At 57.6% G+C, this 20092-nt stretch overlaps 1 protein-coding gene across 3 annotated transcripts in view; it reads right to left on the bottom strand.

The window, feature by feature from the left end:
* The window catches only part of TFCP2L1 (transcription factor CP2 like 1), a 66375-nt gene that overhangs the window by 7606 nt on the left and 38677 nt on the right, over positions 1-20092 (bottom strand). For 2 of the 3 annotated variants that reach the window (XM_059927653.1, XM_059927652.1), the window contains 9 exons: positions 19875-20027; positions 16313-16423; positions 13415-13506; positions 11581-11629; positions 11406-11499; positions 9132-9222; positions 8242-8345; positions 5358-5500; positions 1036-1087 (listed from right to left, as the gene is read on the bottom strand). In XM_059927653.1, the coding sequence (XP_059783636.1) occupies positions 1036-1087; positions 5358-5500; positions 8242-8345; positions 9132-9222; positions 11406-11499; positions 11581-11629; positions 13415-13506; positions 16313-16423; positions 19875-20027 (889 nt within the window). Of the gene's footprint in view, positions 1-1035; positions 1088-5357; positions 5501-8241; positions 8346-9131; positions 9223-11405; positions 11630-13414; positions 13507-16312; positions 16424-19874; positions 20028-20092 lie in introns of all 3 variants that reach the window. The other variant, XM_059927650.1, reaches the window with a different exon arrangement.

The following is a 20092-nucleotide window of genomic DNA, read 5'->3' on the forward strand; positions in this document are numbered from 1 at the left end:
CCAAGGACTGAAGGGCCCATGTCCGAGGAGGCTTTGGGCGTGGTGGGCCCCAGGCCTCTGAAGGCAGGCGGTGGCTAGATCCAGAGAATAGCGGGGAGGGTCCAGGGTCACAGTCCAGGGTCTATGGCCCGGTCAGGGGGCTTTCATTCCCGCCTAACTCTACACACTCACCTGCCCCCGCCCTACGGGGGTCACAGCTGGTCTCCCACTTTTCCTGGCATGTGAGTTCCTTCTCAGACCCCTTCCTCAGGTGGGCCCTCCGTGTCCCCCTGGTCCCACCCAGCCCCGGGTCCCCGATCCACACGGCCTGCAGACTCAGCTGCTGTATTCCATGCCCGCTCTTCCCAGAGACCCACACTTTAGAAACATTCAAATGCGTCTTACTGTAAGTCCCCTACACACGAACGAGTTCCATTCCGAGAGCGCGTTCGTTAAGTCCAATTTGTTCGTCCATCCAACAAAGTTAGCCTAGGTACCCAACTAACACAATCAGCTATTTCTACGCTTTCTACTGTTTCTACGCTTGCTTCCGGACATCCTGGGCTCAAAATAAAGATACTGTACTACTGTACTCTATACGGTGCTGTACAGTAAAGTACACAAAAGCACAACCACTTGTAGGGGATGCACACACGTGACAATGTACGCCAGACACGTGAACTAACTTACGTGACTGGACACGTGGACACACGCTCGCATCTTTGAAAGTTCGCAACTTGAAGGTTCATACGTAGAGGACTTACAGTACTTCTCATTGGCACTGGGTTCGTGAAGCACATACTGTCTGGCCAGGATTTCCCTTTCGAAGTGACCTTGGCGCCAACCGCACCACTTCTCACGTTTCCGAGGCTAGGCTTCCCGGGAAGCGTGTGTTTCTTTCTCCCAGAGGATGTTCCCAGGTGACACTCTCTCGAGGGCCCACCCCATGCAGGCCCCACTCTCCAGCCTGCTCTCCCCGCTACTCCGTTAACCCGGGGGGAGCGCAGCCAACACCCTTTAATTAAACAAGAAAAGGCGGGGAGGAGGGGGCTTTACCTTTTAAGGTACTGAGGATGAAACAGGATTCGTCTTGGAAATTCTGCACCATCTGAAAGGCAAAAGAGAGACCATGTCCCTTCAACAACGAGTTCAGAGACTGAAAAGCCTCAGTGACACGGAGGCCAGCTGCCTGCAGCATCAGAAATGACAGGCGCCGCGTTTACGCAAGTGCAGGAAGACGCTCACGCTTAGCTCTCATGGAGAGAACGTGATACAGCGTAGATGGACAAAGCAATTACAGTTTCGAGTAACAAGAAACTGAATGTAAAGGATGGAAAGAAGCCTGGAAGGGAATTAAGATGTAAACGTTTAATACAAGACTTAAATTGTTCCCGATTTGCTTTCGTTTTGCTTTTTCCTAGTGACTGGGTTTTCCAATCCCTATAAGGACACGTTACAGGAGCGGGTGTGTGTAAAACAGCACCAGATAAAAAAACTAAAGTGCTTTACACAGGGAAGTATATTCAATATCTTGTAACAACCTATGAGGGAAACGAATCTAAAAAAAGAATACATATACGTATATACACATATACTGAATCACTTTGCTGTACACCTGAAACTAACACGACATTGTAAATCAACCATCTTTCAATTAAGAAAAAAATGCTTTAAAGAAACGATGGGTGATAAGTAGGCTCTGCATATCAGAGTCCTTTGAGGACCAACTATAAACAGAAGTCCACTCCCTGCGTCTACAAATGCGGCAGGAACCTTACGATTACTCACCAGCCCCCTCTCTGGAGCTCTCGTTTTGATTAACAGCCCGGTGACCTTAGATAAGGCAACTTCCTGTCTCCAGGCGCTGTCTGTAAAAGGAGGCTGTTATATATAGAACCAGGACGCAGAGCAATGGGAATGGGCATCCTCTTCTGGGGGGGCGTTCATCCAAATGGCTGCTTTCTACAACTGTTCACAGGACGCAGCACAGATGACCACACACATCTCTCCTGCAGGCAGGTGCCCTAGGTAAGCTCCTGCACGTACACACACAAAACACACCTAAGGATGCTGAGAGTAGCGCTGTCTCCTTGAGTGAAAACTAGAAAACAGCCCTCACGTCACCCAACAGTAGAAGCAGCAGGAACAAACTAGGACCTAATCACACCCAGCTGCTCGACAGGGCCGGTGACCTCCGGTGCCCCTCAACATGCATGAATCACAAACCGTAAGTCCCTGAAGAAGGCACTCCTATCCCACTTCTATGAAGTTTAAAAACAGGCGAAATTAAAGAATGTATTGAGGAAGAACCAGGGAATGATCAATATAAAATTCAAACCGGCACTGGAAGGGAATATGAAATTAGCCCACAAAGGGGGTTCTAACAAACACCGCACTAACCCAAGTGCAGGTACCGAGTGCTTTAGTTATTCTTTAAACGCTACAAATGAGCTTCCTCTATTCTAAATATGTACGCTGTATTTCACAATACACCTTTAAACAATATGAAAAATGTACACATCTACCTAAACATACCCACAACACGCATACTAGCCAATGGGACAGCAAAACCCCTTTCCAAATGAAAAGTACAACCCACATTTTACTGCCCCCCTCTGGATGACTGCCCCAAATCCTGCAAATCCATCCACCTGTCGACCCCTGCCCCTCCCCCAGGCCCTAATGATGCATGAAGTACATTTACGCTATGCTGCCGGCCTGCTCCCTCGGGGACTCTTGGCAACCCCACTGCTGGGGCATGCCAAACCTGAAGCAGGCCCCACACGGGCTTAATCAGTAACTGCCTTGTTTAATGAAGTGCCCTTGCACCCCAGGGGCCGGCTGCACGGCTGGCCAGGCCACCTCCAGCGCTCCAGGCAATTAAGAACCAAAGGTTTCCAACTGATTCGGGGTTAAGAGGCAAGGAGACTTCAGGGGAATAAGAATCACCTACTTAGCCGAGGTGGCGTTTGAGTTCTGTTCTCTGCTTCACTGGCTTAACTGCCTGCTCTGGGGGCGGGGGGGGGGGGGCACAGGGCAAGCTGGGGGAAGGAACCCCTTCAGGGACCTGTGAAATTGCAAGGGTTCTGAGCATTCTTGGCTTTTGTCTTCACGGCAGAAATGCATTTGTGAGATGCAAACTGACGAGTTTTCCACGTCGCCACGACTGCCTGATGCTCAGGGCGTTTTACGCTTCCTGGCTATTCTACAGGACTTGCTCAGGCCAGCAACTCTGGGCTTCATGTGCTTTATCTGTGAAATGGGGGCCAAAAAACAGCCACCTTAGACTCGATTGTAATGATGTGGAAGGAATTCTGAACTGGTGACAACAACAGCAAGTTGCAGATCAATGGCCCTTTGTTCAAATGGATCCTGGTTGCGTGTTTTTAAAAACCCACGCCTACACACACTCAGGCATGCAATGGACACACGCACAAAAAATTATCGGGCAGAATCACATCAAACCTAACCTAACTCCGCTAGGAAAAGAGAGTGGGGAAGATAAGGGCCTTTCACACTTGCCTTCTGCTTATGTTGCCTGACTTACACGAATTACTTTTTAATTAAAAAGGATGGAAGGGACTTCCCTGGTGGTCCAGTGGTAAGCAATCCGCCTTCCAATGCAGGGGACGCAGGTTCGATCCCTGGTCAGGGAACTAAGATCCCACGTGCCGCAGGGCAACTAACCCTGCACGCCACAGCTGGAGAGAGAAAACCCGCATGCCACAACTAGAGAAGCCCGCGCGCCGCAAGGAAAGATCCCGCACGCCTCAATGATCCCGAGTGCCACAACTAACACACGGCGCAGCCAAAAAATAAAATAAATAAATAAATAAATATTTTTTTAAAAAGGAAAGAAAACACCACCTTGCCCACCCCCAGGATGAAACTCCCATGAAACGGAGGACTCCCACGTAGGGGGCTCGGGCAATTATGATGACAAGTGACAACAGGATTGCTCCTAATGATGACGATTTATGAAATATACAGACCATTAAAAGCCTTACGTGTTATACGCTGTCAAATTTAAGGATCTCTCCATCACTTGTTTCCCAAAACAAGTGCCTGGCTAATTTAGCATCTACTGGTACCTGACACTGTTTTCTATTTTATCCTTACTACAGCCTGCTTGATGGATAGAATTATCCCCATTTTGCAGACACGGAAATTGAGGCTCAAAGTCGTTAAGTAGATTTGCCCAAGGTCACCCGGCTACGAGGAGCCAGTCCAGGTGGGGACATGGGTCCAACTCCGAAGCCCACAACTTCCCTGCTTTCCCAGCCCCCCTTCCTGTACCGTTCCCTCCATCATCCTCTGCTGAGGCTTGCAGAGTTCCCAGGGTGGGTGGAGGGTCTGCTGGAGGCTGGCCTGGGGGCTCAGGGTTCCACCTCTGCTCCTATCAGCACAGTTCTGTGTAAACGCCTCATTTCAGGGGTGGTTGGAGAGTCTGTGGGCTCGACGCTCAGGCTCTGCTGCTGGGCCACCAGCCTTCCCACCACAGCCCAACCTCTTACGAGCTGTGCACCCTGGGGCCATTACGCAGCCTCTCTGTGCCTGTTTCCTATCTGTGAAATGGGCTCATGACAGCACCTGCCTCACAGGGAGGCTGCCAGGATTAAATGAGTCACTTAGAACAGCCGCCGGGACACAGTAAGCGCTGATGGAATGCTGGCACTCATTATTATTACTATTATTAAGAGAAGGGGTCCAGGATAAGACAAGCTTAAAAGCTTTTGTTCTACAACAGGCAGGAACGCCTGAAACACGTCATCAAGCCCGTTTGATAACTCCCTCCGGAGCCAGCAGTGGGATCTGATCACTCGAGGGCACGGTCACCAGGGGGCCGTGTTCTGTACCTGTGTCCTCTGTCAGGGGCCGCTTATGCCCTGCAGAGGCCTGTGTGGCCAGAGACAGACCCTGGAAGGCTGCGGCACCTTCACCATTCAGCAGAGGACGCCTCTGTTCCCCGAGAGCCCTGGCCTCTCCATCATCAACCCAGCCCGTGTCATCTCTCCGGGGCCTGCCCCCTCCCACCCCCCGCCGCTGCCCTGGGTGAGCACCTGCGTCTGACTCCTCACAGCCCTGACTGTAAGCGCCCCAAGGCAGGCGTGCGAGCAGGGCACCTGGCCAAGGGCGGGGTTCCAGATGGAGAGGCGACAGCTATTCAGAGCCCGTGGTCGTGGCCTCAGACCCCTCTCTCCCGGCTCCCCGGGCAGCCCCAGCAGCTGAGAGCAGGCCGTAGGCAGATGAACCCGGTTTGCCATCTTCAGCTTAAAGTCACCCGCAAGCCCCACAGGGCGCATTTCGGGTGTGGGTCTGCGGCTCCCGCCCGTAGCCCTGGGCCCAGCTCCTCGGGGCGGCGGGGTGGCAGCGCTCACCTCGTTGCTGACCACCACGTGGATGCCGGTGGGGCCCTGCCGGTACACCCGATGGATGTGCTGCGGGGAGATGCTGTACAGGTTGGCGATCTTCTCGATCAGCTCCAAGGTGGTCAGCTCCTCCAGGAAGATGGCGTGGTACACTGCAGGGCGGGGGACAGGGCCTTCTATAGGACAAGTGGCTGTCTTCAAAGGAGCCCGCCTACCCTTTCCCCCGACCCCCCAAACCAGTAACGTGCTTGTAAGAATGTCCACACCCAGACGGACTCGCGGCATCTGGCTGTACTGGGGACGCATCTGGAAGCCGCAAGGCCCCCTCTCGGCCCAGCGCCAGTTGACAAGATGCCAGGCTCCGTTCTGTATTCCTGTTTCATTCTCTCTTGGGGGACTTGTGTAAAATGGAGAATCCCTGGATCCACCCTGGACCAAGGACGCCCATCTAGGGGTGGAGGCTGGAGGGGGAACAGCTGGCCGAAATCTGCATTTAAAAAAAAATTTTTTTTTTTGGGCCGCGCCCCACAGCTTGCGGGATCTTAGTTCCCTGACCAGGGATTGAACCCGGGGCCATGGCAGTGAAAGCCCCCGACTCCTAAGCCCTGGACTGCCGGGGAATTGCCGATATCTGCATTTCTTAGAAGCTTCTGGTGATTCTGAGGTGTGGCCTGCTGTGGAGGAGAAAATCCTATGTCTGCATTCCTTCCCTTCCACTGGTTAAAGGGGTTACTGGACGGCTCCCTGTGGCCAAGAGTGAGACGTAAGATAATTGCTACCTGACGGCAGAAGAGAAAGGGTCTGTCCTTACCCTTCTCCACGGCACAAACAATAGTCAGCTGGAGCACTGCGACCCCAAAGGGCAGGGTGGGGGGGCACCAGGAGTATCACCAGACAGTTGAGATAACAGGGACCCAGAGGCTGGAAGCAAAAACCCAAACCAGTCGGGGAGGAGCAAACCCCGTGGATGACCTGGGGGGGAGATGAAGCGATGCCCAGGAACTTCAAGTCCCTTAAAAAGTAAAACACAGGGGCTTCCCTGGTGGCGCAGTGGTTGAGAATCTGCCTGCTAATGCGGGGGACACGGGTTTGAGCCCTGGTCTGGGAGGATCCCACATGCCGTGGAGCAACTGGGCCCGTGAGCCACAACTACTGAGCCTGCGCGTCTGGAGCCCGTGCTCCGCAACAGGAGAGGCCGCGATAGTGAGAGGCCCGCGCACCGCGATGAAGAGTGGCCACCACTTGCCGCAACTAGAGAAAGCCCTCGCACAGAAATGAAGACCCAACATAGCAATCAATCAATCAATCAATCAATCTTAAAAAAAAAAAAAAAAAGTAAAACACAGCTGGATGAAACAAGAGGTGCTGAAACTCCTTGCTCAACTAAGGAAGGAACCCTTGGTTCAACAAATCTGATCGGCGGCCTGGTATGCTAAAAGCACGTGCGCACACACGCACACACACACACGCACGCACGCACACACGGTGGCTCCCTTTGAAGGGGTGGCAGAGGCCATGGGGTTCCAGCCACACAAGAGACTCACCTTCCCAGGATTTCAAATAGGATGGCCCGCACCCAGACCCTGTTCAGAGAATGCGGTCGCTGTGTAACCTTCCTTCCCAAACTAATGCCGGGGAAGAATCCCAGGCCTCTGTCATAAGATTCCTTTTTATAACAGAATTCTCATTGAACTTTTCCCCCCAACTTTTCAGCGCCAGTTCTACTTTTTCTTATTTTACTCTTGGACTGCTGGCAGAAAAGAGCCAGAAGGATTGCAGTGCGGCCCTCTGGCTGTAACCTTTCGTCTCTGGCCTTTCCTGTCCCTGGAGGAACGTGGCGGGGACCAGCACTGCTCAGAGCCAGCGGACGGTCAGTCACCCACTGCTCAGAACTCCTCTCATCGGGGGCCGTGTGGGGAAACGAGTGGCCCTCGAGCGGGCCAGCCTAGGTTCAAATCCCAGCGCTGCCACCGCTAGAAGCCAGACCTCGGCGCTCTCCACACCTCTGAGGCTGGGGGTGTGGGCTGGGCGCCTGCCCTCGCCACGTGTGCAGGAAACCACGAGACTTGAGCTCTGTCCTTCACAGACTGACCGCAGCGGGAGGACCTGGACATTCGCAGAAATGTCCTGAGGCCCGGACGCCAGCTGCCAGGGCCCGGAGATTTGGATCCTGGCTCTGCCACTCACAGCACTGGCATCTCGGGGCAGCCGCTGTGCCTCAGTTTCCCCCACAGTGAACCATGAGCAGTTCCTGCTAGGGGAAGAAAATGGAACGCCCTTAGCCCAAGCCTTGGGCATCCTTGCTGATCTGGAGGGGCCCGCAGAGAGGTACAGGGGGCTCTCTCTGCAGACGATGCAGAGTCCAGACCCCGCGGGTGGGGCCGGGCAGCTCATGAGACTCGGCACTCACAACGCTCAGAAGCAAGACGCTGAAAACCGCCAACCCCAAAGAGCCATGTACCCCAGAGGCGCTCCGAGACCCCCTGTGCAGCGACCGAACCAAACGGGAAAGTCTCGTCCAGCTGGGGGAACACACAGGAGGACACGCTCCTGGGAATCCAGCTGTCACTCGTCACCAGCCTGGGAGCCAGAAAGCCCGACTTCCAGTTCCACCATGAGTAGCTGAGTGGCATTAAGGGGACACATCTCCTCTCCAGCCCTGTTTCCCCAGGTGGAGCATCAGTAACCTGGACCAGCCATTCTGGGAGATGATGTCCACCCTGAACATTTCGCCCCCAGGATGAAGTACAACAAGAACTCCTCCTGCGTGCAAGGCGGATCAGGGGAGGCGTCCTCGGCCGTGGACTCGTGCTGCCTCCCCTTCTTGTGTCTCTTCCCGTTACTCTGCCGCCCTCTATCCGGCCCGGGGTGGGGGGCGCACCCCACAACTCACCACACAGATTGGGGTCCCCGCCGCCGTCCCGCTTCTGCTGCAGGGGCACGCGGCTCTGCTCCAGCTCCTGGCAGACGTAAATGGTCATCTTCGGCCTCACGTTCCTGGCAGGAGGAAAGGAAATAAACAGCAGGTATGAGGAACCAAGCTCTGTTGTTCCAGAAAGTTCCAGAACACAGGGTGGAAAGAGCAGTAGGAGGGACGTAGGGGGAAAGAAAGAAGGCTACGGGGGTACAGAGTGCCTTTCATCGAGGAGCTGTCGGGGACAGAACCCGGTCTGGAAGGACCTTAACAGCTTCGCACAGGCTTGCTGGGGACGGGAGATGGACGATCCCCTCCAGGTCCTGCAACCTGCCAGGAGGGGGCTCTGCCCGGGACACCAGTCTCAACATAGGAGGTTTTCCAGGGTGATAGAGCAAGCGCTCTCTCCGGCTCATTCTGAGCTCATTTCATCCTCACACACCTACGATGGAGGCAGGACCATCCTCCCCTTCTACAGATGAGGAAACTGAGGCTCACGGGGGTTAAGGGTTTGGCCCAGTTGCCAAGTTCCTAAGAGGCAGATGTGGGATTCACACCCGCCGTGAAAACTGCGCTGTCCACGTGTGCCTATTTAGACCACACGGTCCACGCCTGCCCCCCCAGCAGGAGCAACAGGAGGCAGCTCGAAGCCCAGGACCGTGCAAGCATCTGAGAACCAGAGGAAGCAGCCAAGGGGCTGAGACTCAGAGGCCAAGGCCCCCGTCAGAGAAGAGGGAGGGAGGGAAGGAGAGGGCTTCCAGGCAGAGTGGGCTGCGAGCCACGGCATCTCACTTCCCCGCGGGGGCTGCCACCCCACTCCTGGCGCCTCCCAGCCACACCCTGTGCCCCCAGCGGGCACCGACACCCACCTGCCTTTGATGGCGTTAAAGAGCCGGATCCCATCTGCAGGGCCGCAGATCTGGACCAGGTCATCGCGGGACATCTTTAGCAGGTCAGCACCTGGGCAGGTAGATGGGGCCGCCTGTGACCTGGGGTGCGGGGGAAGGGCTGCACCTGCAGACCCCGGGGGAGGGTCGAGCCAGCCTCACCCTCAGGGGGTACAGGCATCCCACAGGGAGAAACAGCAAGAGCTAAACAACGTCAGGAGACCACAGCCCCAGAGATGTCAGAAGCTCAACAACTGGCTTCACAAAGTCAGCGGAACCGACGGGCATTTGCAGAAGTCAGAAGCCCTCACCGCCTGTGGCTGCCTGGCCCTCCCTCTGGACCTTTTATTGGCATCACTGTCAGTGATATATCTTATCAGTATGATTACGTGTGCACGTGTCTGGAGACGAAAGCTCACAGTTCCCCTGCCGTTCTGAATGCACCCGGGCACCCGTGCACCCAGCGCCCAGGTCAAGAGGCAGGACATTCCCACCATCCCACAGGCCACCCACCTCCCCCACCCTCACCTCTGGGGAACTGCTCTCCCCACTTCTCACAAGCAGAGGAGTTTCGCTTGGCTTTTAGCACCTGTGTGAATGGAACTGAACAGTATGCACTTTTCTAGGTCTGGCTCTCCCTCCAAGTTCCGTTTAAGGGCTCATCCATGCTGCATGTAGCTGTGGATCATTCATGCCCACTTTTAGGTAGTATTCACCGCACGAATCAAGCACAATTCCTGTACGCCCTCTCTGCCGATGGGCTGGGGGGGGTGCTCCCAGTTTGAGGCGATCATGAGTAACTGTCTGTGAGCATCCTGGTACGTGGATGAGGACACGTGCCTTCCTCGAAGCCCGAGGAGCCCCCTAGAGCCTTGTGCCCAGGGGGGCTCCGCAAGGCACAAGGATGCCATCAGCCTTCTGCGGAAAACGTCACAACAGCCACGTGGTCTAGCGCCACGACATCCGCCCCCGTTTCCTGCCACAGTTACGATACAGTTTTAGGTACAACACTGCAGGTACACTGGCTCCCCTTCCATGGGGAATAAAAGCCACACTCCTTGCACTCTCCAAGAGGGCCCCTGGGCGCCTCTCTGACCTCACCTGCCGCGCGGCCCACTCAGCCCCATCACCGGGGCCCTCTGCTCCGTAGCCACACCTGGCAGGCCCCACCTTGCGCCTGCCCTCTGCTTGGAAAGCTCAAACTCCCACACCCACCTGGCTCGTGCCCTTGCCTTTCCAGGCTTTGCTCAAGGACGCCTCCTCGGCACGGCCGACACCAGCCCCTGCTTAAGGGGGAGGCTCCCCTCCACCTTCCTCCCGCCCAGGCTGGCCCAGGTCCCTCCACCGAGCCTGCGCATCCCAGAAGGGACACGGCGTGTTGAGATGGGCGGTTTACACCTCCGCGCCGACTCAGAGCTGCCCGAGCACGGGGTCCCTGCCCGACGGCCCTGGTACTGTCTACCCCCAGCACAAAGAACACGCTCAGAAAAGCTGAGCTCAGGGACTTCCCTGGCCGTCCAGGGTTAGGACTCGGCCCTCTCATTGCGGGGGCGCCGGGTTCAATCCCTGGTTGGGGAACTAAGATCCCGCAAGGCGCGCGGCACAGCCAGAAAAAAAAAAAAGAAAAAGAAAAGCTGAGCTCAAAGACCACGGATGGGGTGCTGGTTCCCTTCCGCTGCCACAGATGTCCTTGAGGGCCAGTCTTCTGGTTTCGGCCAACGCTTGACTCCCTGTCACTCTGGACCGACTGCCGGGGAGCAAGGTTCCAGGCTGTTACCCTGTCCCCCAGTGCCCCCGGCTCAGGGCTGCTGTCTGATGGGACCACCAGCAAGGGCTTGAAAAACCTTTAGAGAAAGAAGAGCCGGCTTTCCCTTCTCGCCTGTGGCTGTACCACCATCTCCCGGGTCACGGCTCCGGAGACAGCACGACGAGCAGAGTTTGCGAGGAAAAGGCTGGGAGGCTTGCTGAGTGTGCACTGGCCTGTTGGCTAAGGGGCTCTTCTGGGCGAAGCAGAGCCCACACTGCGGGTGAGGGGCATCTTGAAAAGGCTCCCAGACGGTCCTCCCGCAAAGCCACGCTCGGCTGGACACCTCAGGGGCAGGAACCGCCCACGAGCCCTCGGCCCAGGGCCAACACACACAAGTGACCACACGCCTCTGGGTCCCCAGGACAGAACGCGGCCCCTGGGGAGCCAAGGGCACATGCTGAGCGTTGCGAGGTCCTCGCGGGTTCTGAGCGCCAGTCAGAGATGCTCACCCGAGAAGCTGGCGAAGAGCCGGCAAAACTGGGAGAACCTGTTGCGGTGGAGCCACTGCTGGGCGTCGTGCGTGGAGGCCGAGGGGAGCAGGTGCTGCGGGCGGAGAGGACAGGCCTTGAGGGGGTGCTCGGTCCGCGTGGGACAGGCAGCCAGCGCCCAGCCGCAGACACTTACGTCACTGCCCACGGGCAGGGCCTCCACCGGGTGGGTTGGGGAGCTGTTGCTGAAAGGAAGAAGAGAGGTGGTGAGCGGCCAGGAAGCTCCTTCCCGGCTGAGGATGCTCCCCGCCGGCCCGCCCTTCACTTCCCTCTGCTCCGGGGCTCATTGGAAATGAAATGGGTCCTCGAGAAAAATACAGACCTGCTCCATCCCTGGAAAGCCCTAACAAAGCCTCCGGTGTGGATGGGGGTTCTGATTAACTACACACCCTCGTCCCTCAGCTAAGGCCCCGGGGCTCGTTTTGGCCAGATGCTGTGGTCCCCACCCCGAGCCCCAGCCCAAGGGAAGGGCAGGTTGACCAAGCAGACCGGGACACACGCCTCACAGGGACTCAGTGCTGGGACAGCGAAGGGCCAGCCACACCCAGGAGAGGGCAGAGGAGTCCCTCGGGGAATTATTCTGCAGCGAACAAGCACCCACAGTTTGGCATCTGCCACGAGAACACCATTCTCACGTTTTTCCCCAAAGGGAGGCAGAGACCTGAACGCCTGGGTTTTTAAGTCAAGAGAAAGACACATTGAGAGACGACCCTTCCAGATGGACAGTGGCGATGGTACAACTTGAACGGACTTAATATTACTGATCTACGCGCTTAAAAATGCTAAAATGGCAAATTTTACGTTTTGTGTATTTTACCACAATGAGAAAAAAAAGACCCCTGAGGGGATGACCCCTAGACCAGTCATCGGTGACTACAGATGCACGTCATCAGGGTCTAGGGGGTGCCAGGGACTTTATACATGTTCCCCTGACCCTGCGTGGAATTCATGCTCCCCCGGTAGTGAGGAAACTGGAGCTGCAGGAGGTTAAGGAACTTGCCCCCAGAAAGGTGCCGATTTAAGACTAGGTCTGCCTGAATCTAAATATGACAGTCCTTCCTTGTGCCCCCTTCTCAAGGAGGACTGTCCTCACCTTGTAAATCAAGTTCATGTCTCGCTTGCCCATCAGTAGTTATGTCTCTAGCAAGCATGGGCTCCGTTCTGCATGTTCTACCCTCACCTGTTAAACCCGCCTGGCAACCTCCCTGCCTCACCCTGCCCCCACGAACAGGATGGGCAGAGCCGGCACAGTGATGCCGCGGCCCTGGGACAGGTGGGACAGGTGCCCGCTGGTCCCTGCAGCCCTGTCACCTCAGAGTCAGCACCGCCTGCGCCTTGGCAGGGCTGGGTGACCAGCAGTGAGGCCGCTTCTGTGCTGCCGGCCCTGACCCCTGACTCCTGAGCTGAGTCCCACTGTCTAGTGACCATGCACAAGGGTGCAGAAAGATCTAAGAAGCCCCTCCAGAGACCTCCCTGGTGCTCCAGGGCTTAGGACTCGGCGCTTCCACTGCAGGGGGCGCGGGTTTGATCCCTGGTCAGGAACTAAAATCCTGCAGGCCGCTTGGCGCGGCCAAAGAAAGGAAGCCCCTCCAGCCGCTGCAGGGTCCAGAGGTCTGCCTCCTGAGGCCCTCGATGCCCAGGAGGTGGGCTTTCCCCAGGGAGGCACCAGGCAGGCCACCTCAGGGGGCTGGCCCAGGACCCCCGCAGCCCAGCCCACTTTAACCGGGGGACGGAGAGGGTGCTTGGTGCTTGGCTGCCCTAGCAGACAGCCTTTCTAGAGGTGTGTTCAAGCACAAAAACCTGTGCACGTGATGCTAAAAATGGCTGTGAATGTAACACCAGTCAGCCGCCCTGAAACCCAAATCGATGCCAGGCTACAAAAGCAGCAGAGACCCAGGGAGGAAAGTGAGGAAAGGAGCCCACACCCGTGCTCACTCCAGGGACCGCAAAGGGAGAGAGGGTGCACGTACCCTTCGCCAAGGCCGAAGCTGTTCGGAGAGCCGTTGTAGCTTGGGGACGAGGCACTGTTCACCTGGTAAACCACGTCGGGCCACGGGGAGCACTGCAGGGAGAGAGCACAGGGCAGCAGTGGCGCCGGCCGGGCCACTCGGTGCGAAACCACGATCCTTCCACACCCAGCCCACACTGACCCGGCGCTCGGGGACGGGCACGCTGCTAGGGCCACACCGAAGAAACCAGGGAGGGCAGAGAAGAGACAGTCCCCAGAGCAAGCAAAGCATGACACGTGTCTGTCTGAGCTTCCGAGGAGTCAAAGCAAAGAGGGAAACCTCATCGGTCCCTTGATTCCTGGGTCCACAAGAAAAGAGACTAAAAAGCAAGACAGACCAGTTGCCCACAGGCGGGTCTTCACGGTGCAGACAAATGCACGAAACAGGGAGCACGGGGCCACAGACCACTGCCAACAGAAAATCGCCAGTGAAGCTCAGTATCAGAATCTCCCGATGGGCCTCAGCTGAGGGGGACAGACGAGGCGCCTCCACACTGACCGGGAGCAGCCCCCTTCCAACCCAAGTCTTCACGCATTTACTACATTTCAGGAGCTCCCCCGCTTGCAGACCAGGGAGACGCAGCAACACGAAAGCTGTGACCCCTGAACTCCAGGAACTTCTTGTGCAGAAGCTCAAACGAACACGCGAGAATCCCCCAAGGAAAGCAGAGACGTCGGGCGCTGCCTGGTTGGGGGCGGCCAGGGGCAGCCCGCGCCCCAAGCATTCACTGCTTCCCTGCCCTGTGACGACACCGCTTTGGACACGGCCAGTCGGAAGCATTCCTGAGATCTACTATCACCCACCCGACCACAGGGTGGGTCAATATTTAACTCTGTTACGAGTGAGGCCTGGAATGCGTTGGTGCCGAATCCCGCAGCCCCGGGTGGGGGGGCGGGAGGGGAGCAGGGAGGCTGATGAACAGACAAGAGGGGATCCGGCAGCTCCCAAGGTCACAGGCCAGGTGCGGATTTCAACACCTGGCCTGGGACAGGCGCTGGGATGTCGCCTGCAGCACGCCAGGGGACCTGTCCTCCAGCAGGGAAGTCAGGGGAGAGGCAGGGGCGGGGAGGAGAAGGGTCACCGGGGTGCATCACCAGCACACACCAGGCCTGGGAAGGGCTAAGGGTCCGAGCCCGGCCCCACACCGTGCAGAGCTGGCTCTGCCCTGCTGCCAGGGGGCAGGACTCCCTGGGCCAGGGCTCTCCGGCCACCGTCAGCCTCGATGCTATGAAAAGCCAGCACGCAGCTGTCTGCGCCACAGAATTAGCAGCCCTGCTGCACGTACTTTTCTGTGTATGGCTTGTCACTCACACACACACGCGCGCACACACACACACACCCTCACACGCGCGTGCACACACACGCACACCCTCACACACCCTCTCACCCTCACACACACTCACACACCCTCACACACACGCACGCACACGCACACACACCCTCACCATCACACACACCTCACGCCCTCACACACACACCCTCACACACACCCTCACACACACACACCCTCACACACACGCGCGCGCGCACACACATACACTCACAGACACACACGCGCGCGTGCGCACACACACCCTCACACACTCTCACACACACACACCCTCACACACACGCACGCGCGCGCACACACACCCTCACACACACGCACGCGCGCGCACACACACACCCTCACACACACTCACACACACCCTCACACACACGTGCACACACACACACCCTCACACACACACTCACACACACACACACACCGGCCTCTTAGCCACCCGGTGCCTGGGCCTCACCCTTCACCCAGACTTAACCCCACCATGGTCAGCACTGGACCTGAGGCATCCACGGAGGGCCTCCTGAGTAAGTCAGATTATTCAGCGGACAAACCCAACACCTATTAACTGGCCCGATGGCAGGACACAGCGGGGAAGAGTTGTTAAAATCAAAAACAGAGCCCAGTAAAAGAGGCAGCAGCAGCAGTGACCCGTGACAGGAGGAAAAGGGACCTGTGGTACGAAGCATCTCAGAGGTGGCCTGGACGGAAGGACGGCTGGAGCAGGCTGGCATCGGCGGCAGGGCTGAGAGGAAACGCACCCCAGTATCCACCCAAACAGCAAAGAACGAGAGTTATTTACAGTCTCTGACCCAGCAATCCCTCTCCGAGAACAGACGCTGCAGACATTCTTTCCACGTGCAGAACTACACTCGCACAAGGTGTTCGCGGTACCCTGTGTGAAATGGCAAGAGCCTGGAAATAACCCAGTGTCCACCAAGGGGCCATCCAGACAACGAAAGCTACACAGCTGGATAAAGAACTAGAAAGCTCTTTATGAACAGACAGGAAACAGACTCCAAGAGAGGCCATGAAATAAAGACAGCCAACCACAGAACAGTGTGTGTGTGTACTGCCGGGGGAAAAAAGCGCGCACGGGGCAAACGTGTGTGAACTGGCTTCATCTGCAGAGAACGCTGGGCCAGATACACAAGGATCCGGGGTCGCCTGCTGCCCCGGGGAGAGAAACCGAGGCCAGGCAGTGCTGGGAAGGATATTTTCTGATGGAGATGCTCTTATACCTTTTGAATTTGGACCACATGAATATATTATCTATTCCAAAAAACTAAAATAAAAATAACCTGATTTTGAAATGCGCAAACGGCAGCAGAGGGCTAGAAGGTCGGCAGCAGAGGGCTAGAAGGTACTTGTGAAACACCTCCCTGGACACCGGGCCTTAAATGAAAGCAGCTCCAGACAAAGGAACACACCACGATTTAACGGGCGCTCTCGGAAGAAGCATTCACCCCAAATGGGCACTTTTCCAAGGATCTAAACCAACCCTCGCCGCCCCTGGTAGAAGGCTCCGGCCGGCTCACCTCTGAGAGGATGGTGGTTTCATAGGACGGCTGGTACTTCTCCTTCTCTTGGGCCGTTCTTTTCTCCATCTTCTCTCGGTCAGTCTTCTGCTTCCGGTCAGCTCCCTTTGGCTGTAAGTGCAGAGCACAGGGGTCCAATGAGTTCAAAGCAGGCAGAGGCAGCTGTCGGGGGGAGATCCAGGGCTGAGCAGTGCCCCCCCCCACCAAGGCCAGCACACTCCCCACCTCACCCAGAACCCCAAGAATGATCTCACGGACAAGAAAGCATCTCTCTCACCTCCCAGGCATCCGAAACATGGTCCTCCCTCCCGCCTGGAACCCTTCCCCACCCCGAGGGAGCTCAGCGCCTGCTACAGGGTCCTACGGGGTCTCTACAGGGTCCGCCCAGCTGCTCATGCAGAAATGCTTGGAGCAGAGCTTTACCAGTGGCCACTTGCTAATGGAGAGGACCCCTCGAGAGCCTTCCGTGGGTTCCCCGTGGAGAGTGACGGGAAGTGGATGAGCCGGGAGCTGCTGGCCAGGGCTCGGTCTACACTTGCAGGCCATCTTGGCCATCGTGGGGGCCTCCTTGCCCAGAAGTCCTAGGACTACGGCCACGCTCCCGGCTTCCAGCCCAGCAGGCCCAGCTGATGGGGACCATCCTGACCACTGGGACTATCCCCTCCTGAGTTCAGGGCCTGGTGGTCGGGGCCAGATATCAAGACTCCGCAGGGCCCAGAACTGAGCGCTTCACTCTGTAGGCAGTGGACCACGCGCAGTGGGCAGTCAGGGAGGAAAGTTCATCCTCAAGCTCGATGGCGCCTCTGGGATCATCCTGGCGGGCACCTTCCTCAGGCTGCAGCTTTTGACTCCCAGCTCAGGAGATTTTAGGAAATAGCCCTCAGGGGGATGCCCAGGCTGGAGGGAGGGAGGTTTGCTGGGGGTCCTACGGGGACATGAGTGACAGATCCGGTGTCCAGTGGGAGGGCCGGGCATGCGGCAGCCGGACCCCCGTCATCTGGTTTCCCTGCTTCACCTCCGTCCTCTTGTCCCAGAAAGGAGGCCCTTCTTCCCGGCCCAGAAGCATTACTGGCAAAGCGTGGCCGAGCCTGCCTGTAGGGGGCAGCCTGCGGGCAGCCGGCGGGGCAGGGAGTGGCCCAGACACGCCCATGGAGCCCCAGGACAGGGCTCCGAGAAGCCAGGGCTTCCCAGTGACCAGGGTGACGTGAGATGGGAGAGTGATGGGCGGTTCGGCTGGGCTGTGCCTGGCCCCAGTGCACACCCGTCTGAACTGCTGCTGGCGGGGGGGGGGGTGGCTGGCCAGGCCACCTCGGGCATTCTGGGGACCCCGCTTCGGGTAACAGAGGCGCCTACCCCGGGAAGCTCACGGGAGCCATGGGGAGGGCTGGGCACCCCTGGCGCAGACCGCTCCCCCCTCCTACCGCCCGGCCCGGCGCCCATTCCCAGGGCACGCGCTCGGAGAGCAGTGGAATCACACTGGACGCACCCACCACCTGAGGGCAGAAGACAGCCGGTGGAACCCTGGACCTGGTCTCTGCGTGACAGGGAGGGGGTGGGACTGCAGGACAGGCAGAGATCACCCGCTGCACAGCCTCGGAGCTGTGAGGCAGAATCACCCTGGACCCCGGAGCAGACCCAAGACCAGAGGCACCGGTGGACGGGGTCGGCAGACGAAAGCTCCCCAAAGATGGCCACGTCCTAATACCCACAGCCTGGGAGGATGTTACCTTACAGGGCAGAAGGGGGCAAGGTTGCAGATGGACTTAAGATGGCCAACAACATGAGATTAAAATAGGAAGACGAGCCCGGATCATCCCGGTGGGCCCAGTGTAATGACAGGGGCTTAAGAGTGGAGGTGGGGCGAACAGGGCAGTCAGGGTGATGCGTGTGAGAGGGGCTCCACCTGCTCCAGCTTCGAGGATGGAGGAGGGGCCACAGGCCAAGGAATGCGGAGGCCTCCAGAAGCCGGAAAGGGCAAGGGAAGAGAGATTCTCCCCTGGGGCCTCCAGAAAGGAATTCAGCCCTCCTGACGCCCGAGTCTAGCCCAGTGGGGCCCGGTTCAGACTCCTGACCTCCAACATTAAAAGATAGTGTGTAGTGCTGAGCCACTCAGCTTTTGGCAATTCTTTTACAGCAGGAAGAGGAAACAAACATGGGGCAGAAATGGAACTTCCTTCGGAGGCCGGTTTCAAGGCTTCATAATGATGCAGCGGGTTTCTGGAGGGTGCTACCGCCCTGGCAGAGAAGACAAACTCACGCTCCCCCCACCATCCCTCCCTCCCCACCCAGGGTGGCAGCACTAACTGACCAAGGTGGCCCAGGGCACGGAGCCCGGCCAGGGCCTCAGAACCCTTTGCCCACAGCCCTCGGGCGGCCAGACGCTATCAGTGGGGATGAAGCCAGCCGCCCGGCTGTGTGGCCTGAGTGCAGACACGGGCAGCTTCAGGGCCTTCCAGCCGGTTGGGAAACAGGCCAGGTCACCACTCCGCCGCCAGGTTGATGGTTCTACCTGTGGGCACTTATTTCCACATCCCTCCCGAGCTCAGGAAGATCAACACTGACCCAGCTTCCTCTGGAACGAGGCCCTATTTCTACGGCCGCTCACTCTGGCATCTCCAGCCCCGGCAGACGGAGCTTTGTCGGCAAGTCCCCAGGTCCCCTAATTGTGAAAGACAGGAAGGACGGGGAAGGCACTGGGGCTGGTCCGCGCCCCGTCCTGGGGCACCTGCTGGGATCTCCTGGCCGGCGGGCAGGTCCAGCCTGCTGGCGACGGGGCCTGTGGTCCTGCTCGGCACCGGCCCGCCCACCCTGAGGATGGATGATGCGGGGTCCGCGGCCACCCTCCCTCCCCGCGGGGCCACCCTGAGCTGCACCACTGTGGACCGTCTTTAGGAAATACTCTGTCCAGACAGATGAGGTGAGAAGCAATGGCAGGAGACGGCAGGGGGTGAGGCGAGAAAGGAAAAGAAGGGAGGTACCAGGAGGCCACTGCACAGGGACAAGGGAATAACATCCACTGGGATTAACACATACACACTACCATATGTAAAACAGATAACCAACAAGGAGCTACTGTGTAGCACAGGGAAATACTCCGCAATAACCTAACTGGGAAAAGTATTTGAAAACGAATAGATACATGTATATGTATAACTGAATCACTGTGCTGTACACCTGAAACTCAGACGACATGGTAAATCCACCATACTTCCATTAAAATAAATAAATAAATAACACCCATGGTCAGGACCCACACGGGAGGTCTCCTAACTTGACTTCTAAGGAGAATCTAATGGGCAACTACAGAATCTGTGGCCAAAGTGCTCGGGAGAAAAACAAAAGTCTAAAACTGTGCCAATCCCAGCACTCTGGTCAAGCAGAGCCGAGCCCGGCCGTCTGCGGGGAAGAAAGCAGGCGGGCTGGCTCATCAGAGCCCAGGCAGGAGCCCCGGGCCACCACGGGGACGCCGCGCTCCCTGCTGGGCCTCCGCGCTTCGGCCTCACCGTCCCAGGCAGGGTGAGGGGCCGGGTGACGGCGGGTGGAGCCGGCGGGGCCGTCCTACCTTGAACACCTTGATCTGGCAGCTGGCCGAGTGCAAGTGCTCCGTGTACTCCCCATTCTCATTCTGCTTGAAGGTATCGATCTGCACCCGAAAGGGCACGCCCTTCTCGCCCCCGTGCTTCCTCGGGGTGAACTCTGTGCTGATGCAGTGCACCTGCAGGGGACGCGGGGGACAGGTAGCCAGAAACAGGCGAGGATGGGCTCTGGACCGCCCCCCGC

Source organism: Balaenoptera ricei, chromosome 7, assembly GCF_028023285.1.
Source record: "Balaenoptera ricei isolate mBalRic1 chromosome 7, mBalRic1.hap2, whole genome shotgun sequence".
Lineage (NCBI taxonomy): Eukaryota > Metazoa > Chordata > Mammalia > Artiodactyla > Balaenopteridae > Balaenoptera > Balaenoptera ricei.